Source organism: Mizuhopecten yessoensis, unplaced genomic scaffold (assembly GCF_002113885.1).
Source record: "Mizuhopecten yessoensis strain PY_sf001 unplaced genomic scaffold, ASM211388v2 scaffold716039, whole genome shotgun sequence".
Classification (NCBI taxonomy): Eukaryota; Metazoa; Mollusca; class Bivalvia; order Pectinida; family Pectinidae; genus Mizuhopecten; species Mizuhopecten yessoensis.
The window spans coordinates 55,773-64,998 of record NW_018479917.1 but is presented as its reverse complement, the minus strand read 5'-3'; the positions used below and the strand labels follow the sequence as shown (position 1 = coordinate 64,998).

The 9,226-nt window shown below is 36.7% G+C and overlaps 1 protein-coding gene across 1 annotated transcript in view; it reads right to left on the bottom strand.

The window, feature by feature from the left end:
* Window positions 1–1,382: 1,382 nt before the first annotated feature.
* LOC110441577 (alpha-(1,3)-fucosyltransferase C-like) overlaps window positions 1,383–9,226 on the bottom strand; it is a 9,496-nt gene continuing 1,652 nt past the window's right edge. Inside the window, exons 2-3 of the mRNA XM_021484763.1 lie at window positions 4,481–4,567; window positions 1,383–2,577 (exon numbers count right to left, since the gene is read on the bottom strand). Of these exons, the coding sequence (XP_021340438.1) occupies window positions 1,404–2,577; window positions 4,481–4,542 (1,236 nt within the window). The 5' untranslated portion in view covers window positions 4,543–4,567 and the 3' untranslated portion in view covers window positions 1,383–1,403. The remainder of the gene's footprint in view (window positions 2,578–4,480; window positions 4,568–9,226) is intronic.

Genomic DNA, 9,226 nt, shown 5'->3' with positions numbered 1-9,226 from the left:
ACCATTGATTTTTTTTTTTAACCTATCCATTTGTCGAACAGGTAGTGGCACCTGTGTATCACACATACCGCGTACCATCGTGCTATCGAGATACCTCGATACACTGACTGCCCTCCACCCTCATTGTGTTTATTCAGGTTTTGGCCGGACTAAGAAGATTAACGGCAGTAGATACCCGTGGCGATACCCAGTAACAGCTGATTTCTAACGTTGAGTGCATATTTATTATTTACCAATGATGTTTGACATCGATGTTTTAGCGGAGTGTTTATTCACTGGGTTCAGTTAAGATTTTGTACAAAAGAATGGTAGTTATTCGCTTAACAACTTTCATGTTATCATTGCAAGTAAATATATATATATCATTTTACATACTACATACACTCAAATATCGCTAAACGATGTGTTAATGCTAAAACAGATTAGGACAGAATCAATTACACTCGGTCAATTACGATTAGCACTAACATGAATTATTTATTTTGAATAAATAAAAAGTACGTTGATGACGTCATAGGTAATTTGAAACACTGCTTTACCTGTCATTGATAAATGAGAATACGATCAAGAACTGATGTAAATAACATCAAAATGATTATGGAAAAAAAATGAAAATTCAATAGAATTGTAACATAATTTTATCGGGCAAAAACCTGTCAACTTTCTAGGTATTATTAACCTTATCTCCTCTGAAAATAAATAGCAAATGAAAAAAGTTTTCAAATCTCATAGCAGACATATTTAATTCAAGAGAGCAATATAATGGAAAATCATATAAATGCTCATTAATTAAGTTCATATTTACTGGGGAACTTAACAGAACAAGTAAATCGATAACAGACCGAAAAACTCCAGTCGGTCATAATAATACTTACAGATGCATACACCTTATCTGATTTGGGAAATTTCAAATGTTTCTATCACTTACTCAAAAATTTCAGTTATATTTCAGTAATTTTGTGGCAGGTTTTGATTAACCACGGTCGACTTCTTTTTAAATCTTTCTTGTGTTTATATGTTGCCTTAGTTTTAATTGGTTTCTTGTTTTGATTTCAGGTTTTTGTGACACTTCAGCGTGCTATTGTTGTTATGCATTATGTCGAATTATGTAAACAAAGTCCTCGCATCCAAGACATGGTTATCATATGTCATCCTGGTAAGTGGATTGCGAATTTAAATGTCTCGCTCATAACAAAGATATTTGAACATAATACCTCTACTGCACTTGTATTCATTTTAATCCAATCAATCATTAACTGTTGTTTTGATGATTGACATTTTCGCAAAGGTTTCATTAAATAGAATTGCGTAAAATTTGTTTATACAGTTACACGATACAGGATACCTCTCTCAATTTATTATTATAAGATGATGACAGAATATCACAAAAAAAAAATTGCGCTTTATTCAATATCGGTGACCTTACGACACATAGGGTTACCCTGGTCGCCATGGACCCAGGTGTCCAGATTTTCGTATAACCGCTGGTAGTTTGTAGCCCTATGCGCATGCGCACACAGCCGACAGATTGCCCGGTCACCGGTTGGTTCATTATAGTAGAATTTTCTCCATTGAAAATAATTTTCAAATTCAGTTTGATTGTTTGCAAGACCCTTCTGAAATGCTCCTAGACTTGAAATGTCGTTGAATTTCGTAGTATCAATGTACGAATGTGGAGGGGCAAAAATCGAATAGTCAGGGACCCCTCTCACTACAGGAATAACGTCAACTTTGGAGGCGTATATCTTAAAACACTTTTCTGTGACGTAGTCGCGGCACAAATCGTTTTCAAATGAAAGATAAAATTTATATTTTTCACTTAATAGTTGATCACAGTTTTGTATCGCATTTGTAGGGCATCTACTTGGTCCTGTTCGTGAATAGATGTCCACATTTATGCTTTTATTCAACTTCCTTGCGAATTCGGCTCGTCTGCTTGGTACGTTTCGATGCGACACAAACCAAGCATTACCATGCGTCTTGTCTTCCCAGTTGCTGCGCAGTTTGACTCTTTCTGTATCTTTGACTTTCTTGAACAACATTGTGCCATACACGTGTGTGAAATCTGCATCTCTTCTATAGGAAATTGTCCAGTTTATTTTACGATTCCACTTGTGTAATCTAGGCTGCAGAAACGGCGGCTCTAAACTGTGGTATATCCAGACCTGACCAGATTGTTTCGGAGGCGGTTCCTTAGGAAGATTTCCGTTCCCATCAAATATAACAAACTGGCTGGTGGAATATTTTTTGTACTCTTTGCCAAAGGATATCAAACAGTTTTGCGGACACTTTTTGAACGTATCCCGCCCGACCCACTCTGGAGGGTTGTAGTAATGTATGCGGACCGCGCGCTCACTCATGTTACTGTTGTTATTCAAATTCATATTTACATTATAAACTAACAGAGAAGAGCTATCGTCCTGATTTTTACTTTTAGCAGGTACTAAAATATTTGCTGAAATCGATCTAACAAAGTTTTCATCTTCACATAACCAAAAGTACGAAACCAAAACTCCAAGGTACAGTAACACACTCAGCATCAGTATCAATATCAACCTCTGGATGTTCGGAGACAACCTGTAAATAGATAAAGGATTTGTAGAAACGGCCACACAAGTAATGATTTATCTTCATTAACATAAAGAATGAGAAATCCTACTTTACATAATTTGGAAAATAATACATTTACTTTCAGATTATAAAGGTGAATATTAGTGTCTTGATTCATTGTAAATAATTTCCGGAATTATGCCTCTAGTAGCTATAGGATCAAAGGTTTCTTGTTCAACGCCATAAGAGGCGATTTCTTTTATCATAGTAATTGTTTTCATACTTTTTTTTCCAATGTCAATCTCAAGATAATCTCGCATATCTAAACTACATTGATTTTTTTTTATAAAAGAAGGAACCAGCACACCCTACCCCAGCAAAAAATAAATTCAAAAAACGTATTCTCATGCATTAAAATCAACTAAAGACTGACACTACATGCAAGGCAAAGAACAGGTCTGCCCCGTACCAGACCAGGACCTTCTCCACACCCTCTCATACTAGAAATACACTTTACACAACTAGGCATCAATAAACTACTCAACAACATCACCCCACACAAAGCAAAAGGGCCTGACACTATATACGGCATAATACTTAAAGAGTTAAGTGACATCGCAGACCCCATTCTCACAAAAATTCTTCACCCGCTCGCTCACAACAGGAACACTACCATAAACGTCAACCCAGTGTACAAAAAAGGAGACAAGTACAGCCCAAAACATTACAGACCAATATCGCCAACCTGCATTACATGTAACCTCATGGAACACCATCATAACAAGCGCTACAATGACACATCTGGAGAACAACAACATATTATACATTATGTATGACCTACAACATGGCTTTAGATCCTCCAGATTGAGCGAAACACAGCTCACCGCATTTATACTCGATCTTGCATCAAACAACAATATCAACAAACAGACAGACATCAAAATGGATTTTGACAAAGATTTTTGACAAAGTCCCATACAGACGACTACTGTACAAACTCAAATATTACCGAATAACAGGGAACACATAAGCATGGATTACATTCTTTCTCTCATTTCTAACCCAAATAGTAGATTACAAGTAATATCTAGGGGCCCTCAATGAACCTGTTTGGGCCCCATCCTCCTCCTCGTGACTTCCACGAATACATGCAATACAGTACACTGAGACTCTTTGCAGACGACAGCATCATATACATACAACATGACCTTGACGCAGCAGGACAATGGGAGACGGCCTGGCTGATGAAATTTTACCTTGACAAAGCAACATACTCAACATTACACCGAACGTAACAAAATACACTACGACTACAAACTCCACAACCACATATTAAATCAAGTAGATTCCAGCAAATACCTAGGCTTAACTTTACAAAATAACTAACAATTGAACAATCATACAAACAACATTACAGCCAATGTCAATAGGTCCCTAGGTTTTCTAAAACGCAACTTAAATATTAACTCACCACATATAAAAGAACACGCATACAAAGCACTAGTCAGACCAGAACTTGAATACTGCTCTTCTATATGGGACACATACAACACAAACCAAACTCAACAAATAGAAATAGCACGCCATGTCAACAACAGATATCACAAAACCAGCTAACAACAGATATCACAAAACCAGCTAACAACAGATATCACAAAACCAGCTAACAACAGATATCACAAAACCAGCTACGTAACAGACATGATTCACCAACTACAATGGCCAACACTACAAACACGACGCTGAGAGGGTCAAACGTTTCGTTTAAAAAAAAGATAATTTTGCTTGAACTTCAAACGTCGTGTTTTACTTAAATATCCATTATCATATTTCTTGTCTTGAAATAACAATTTCAACATGCATTGCACAAGATCCAGCAAGGCCAACTTAATCCTTGTCAGGAGCGGATTTGTGACAATAAAGCTATTACCATAGTGACAAGCGTCCCAACATGGTGACGAAAGGTTTTGACGTCATACACTGGCAGTACATTGATGACGTCAGACAGCGCCATACACTACAACGATACAGAAAAAAAACATAATTAAAAAGACGTTACAGGTTAATACCGTCTGTAATGTATGGGTATCATGTGCGGAGATTATGCCTGATGGTGTAGTATGTCTGGTCAGAAACGAGGCTTTGATTTCACGAAATTTGGTTAAAACAGACAAAGACATTGCAAACGCAACACTATTTTTACCATGTACTCTATTTTCCAGACAATGTAGAATTTAAATCCAGTGGGGTTGACCATTCAATTTGACCCGATAATTAGACATAAAAGCTATCTAGCAGTACAAACATGTTCAATATAAACGGATCTGGGGGATTTATTTTAAATAAGTTGGATCAAATCTTGGTAACCAGTTACTCGAACAATCTTCCGATCGAGTAACCGGTTGGTCGGTCAATTCGGTAATCAAACAACAGTATTTACATTTGCATGGCATTGTCACTATATAGCCTCTTTGAAAGCTGTGTCGTTGATGGGACTTTAATTACCATGCAGCACGAGACACAATTCTTAGCGTATTCAACACTGACTGGAACTACAATAACCAATGTAAATAAACACGACGGCTGCTGAAATATCGCTGGGCATTGTGAGAGTTGACAATGTCATTGTAAATTTATGTGCAAAAGAACAAAGTAAATAAAAAATACTTTTATTAAAACAAAAAGAATACCAAGGTCTGCAATATCGTACAAAATGCACATCGGTTGAAATCACCAATCTCGGCATTGGAAACAATTTTAACACTCATGCAATTTATCAGAAATATCGTCTGTTACACTGCACTGATCAACAGGGGTTCGTTACAAATGTCTGAAATACACATATTCTATAGACCTACTGACACATATGTTACAGACCTACTGATATGAGTCACAACATACATAAACATTTCAGACATTTGTAACGAACCCCTGTGCTGCGTCGCAAGATCACTCACTTCAAACGATATCAGTTTCACGCGTCTCGCAGCCACGGTTACCTCAGTTTCTGATCACGACATGTCAAATAGGCTGTTATAGAATCTACCTACTATAGTCAGATTCCCATACAAGCAAAACATAAATTCTCGTCTGGATTCTTCACAAAATGATCAAAGAGAAACTTTCGAATTAACTTCCAAAAATAACTCCCTCGTGGAGGTCAAGGTCGGATTCACGGTGTTCACTGTATTTATCCATGCGCGATATTTGTTCCGTGGAAACATTGGAACAATTTAAAATCTAACTTTCAACTCAGATTTCTATTGATAAACTTAAATCATCCTATAGACATATCATACGCAATTGTATTAATATTGTGGAATAAAATTGAAGTGTTTGTTAAAATTTCAAAGTACTATTTTGTTCGCCAATCAGCACGCGACAATACGCTGTCCAAACTATTGAACGAATTTGTTTGGACTGTCGATAAGGCGGGCATTTTTAATTCTAAATATAAATTATCAGTTAAAAAACAACATAAGAGGCAGAGAAAACGTAAATATAAGTATTGAACTGTTTTTGTATGGGATTTATGATCTATTTGAATGACACAGCTTTGCAAGCAATCAAATCATAATGCGCTAGAGCTGTGTAATTCAAATAGATCATAAATACCATACAAAAACAGTTCAATACTTAAAACAACGACAATACGTTATGTGTTTTTACGAATTTACACCACATACATACATCTATATATCAATTAGCATAAGTATAGTGAACTCGTGTATATTCAAGCTGAACGCAGGGAATAGCTACATGTAACCTCAGTAAGTATATTTCATGGACAGCCAATGTCGGAATACAGTAAGGCGGGATTCAATTACAGTTACTGTACTCGAAATCATATGTAGTGATATTGTTCTTTACAACAAAATTTCATCGACACACATTTTAATACATGTTTGCTCATTGAAGTGTGTACTCTTCATATTATATTTACATCTATGTATGTATACGCGAAATCTACATGTACTTCTAAAAGTTGATATTTCACAACTTGATATTTACATTGCGCTGCAACCCACAATATGAACATTACCAGCAGAAATACATTTCATTTGTGTATATTTACATTTGCGCTGCAACCCACAATATGAACATTACCAGCAGAAATACATTTCATGAAAGCCTTGTCGCTTCGCTTCGGATAATATGGAGAAATACACTGCGTCAAACGCTGAAATGACTACGGCTAATTATTGGCGCTAATTCTATTTTAAATAGGCTGATCCGCCAATATCGTTTAAAGGACGCCGCATATACAAAAGCAGTAATAAATAAATGATTTAAGAACAAATACAAGTAAATTTACACAATTGTTCTTTAGTAAAAATGTATTCTGGCTTCCTTTTAAAATCTGTTCTGGGTTTTTTTCTTCTTTAGCTGGCGGCATCTCTTTGTCAGTCTTTACATTAGAGTATAAAGGCAATACTAACATGTCAGCCTGAACACTGTTATTACAAAAACTATCCTATTCTGGTCGCATATTTAGATAATGTGTAGGTCTTAGCCAGGGAAATATGGGGCTCCCAAAATGGGGGTAAATAATCGTCCGACTAGTCGGTAATTTATTTTTGGTAACCGCTTCGTGGTGTTCCGACCAAACTAGTAACCGGCTAATTAGCTAACCGTTGACAATCCTATTTAAATTGTATTCATTGTCTATGCATGAATAAATTTAAACAAGATATCCCAGAGGGAAAATGGCGTCTACCATCATAGAATCGTGAAGAAGTTCAGTGTATAGCTCTGGATCTTGTTAATACGAGTACGTTGTTTGTATCCAGTCGACCGTGGCATGAGGTGTGCACTTTTGGGGTGTTCTCCGAGTGCCAACATACTTACCAACAATAGACACGGGTTGTTTTATGAAACAATGGCAAGTTATATACTGTTTCATACAAAGGTTGTATTTTCACCTAAACATTCAATGAGATTTACCTGGTTTTTTTATCATACTTTACACACTTTCTTAGATAACGTTTGCTATGATAGAAATCTAACGTTATATATCTTAAAATGTTACCTACATCTTCTAAGCACTGAAAAGCGTCACCTTATCTTTTGAAGATTGAAGAAAAAAATATAAATAACATAAAAAGTCTGAAATAACAGTGAAATATTCCTATTACTGTGCCAAATATGTAGTCCCTAACCATTCTTTTATTATATGATTTTGCTGTAAAAGTAATGATTAAAAATTATTTATAAAAGACAAAAAATGTTTTGATGAGGAAACATGTTCCGTCTTTGCGTATAGCAGAGTTACCTTCTCTTGGGAACAGGTATTGATTGTTACGTCATTGGTTTGTGCGAGAAAATTACGTCGTTTTCTCAAAGATTGATGACATTACTCTCACAAACAAGTGACGTAACAATCAATACCTGCTTCCAAGAGAAGATAAATCTGCAATAAGCAAAGACGGAATACATATATGCATGTATGACGAAGGCTGTAATGTTTAAGCACAATGAGCATTTTTATTTAGCACAAATGAGCGATTTTTTTCCTGAAAGTTAAATGCCTGAAATTAATCATGAAATGCCGAAAATGAACGAAAATCTCAAAAGAAAGGACTCAATGAGAATAAAAGAATCGTTCACCCCCTTGGGGGTGAGACAGGGTAATCTCAACCCGAGGGGTAAGCTTCTTAAGTTGTCAAACACGAGGCTTGCCGAGTGTTTGACAAACTTAAGAATCTTACCTCGAGGGTTGAGATCACCCTGTCTCACTCCCAATGGGGTGAATAATTATTTTTCTCTTACCCTGTTTACCCTTGTATTTTATATAGACGTTACATCAATGCAAGACAATGTTGATGTGATGCGGCTGAATTGTCGACGTAACGTCATTGTATTGTTGTCGTGACGTCATGGTATTGTTGCTATGACGTCATACAATTGTTCAGAACGTGCAAAGAACACGTGTAGCTTGTCTCAACCCTAGGGTGAGATTAATAGAATCTTTCACCCCCTTGGGGGTGAGACAGGGTAATCTCAACCCGAGGGGTAAGCTTCTTAAGTTGCCAAACACGAGGCTTGCCGAGTGTTTGATAGCTTAAGAAGCTTACCCCGAGGGTTGAGATCACCCTGTCTCACTCCCAAGGGGGTGAATGATTATTTTTCTCTAACCCTGTCTATCCTCTTATGTATTTTGTATAGACGTTACATCAATGCAAGACAATGTTGATGTGATGCGGCTGAATTGTCGACGTAACGTCATTGTATTGTTGCCGTGACGTCATGGTATTGTTGCTATGACGTCATACAATTTTTGAGAACGTGCAAAGAACACGTGTAGCTTGTCTCAACCCTAGGGTGAGACTAATAGAATCTATCGCTACTGAAATCTCAACCCCAGGACTAAGATTTTTTGTCCAGAACGAGGCTTGTCGAGTTCTGGACAAAAAATCTTAGTCCGAGGGTTGAGATTTCTCTATCTTACACAACCAGTAGCGATTGTTTATTTTTCTCCAATATCTAACAGTATTTTAATGTGAAATAAAGGTAAACATGGACCCAAAACACATACAGGCAATTTGTTGATGGATTGTTGACGTGACGTCATTGTATTGTTGAAGTGACGTAATGCCATTGTTATGAATAGGGGAATCCCACCGTCTCAACCCTAGGGCGGAGACAGATAAATCTAGCACCGGCAAAACGGGAGATA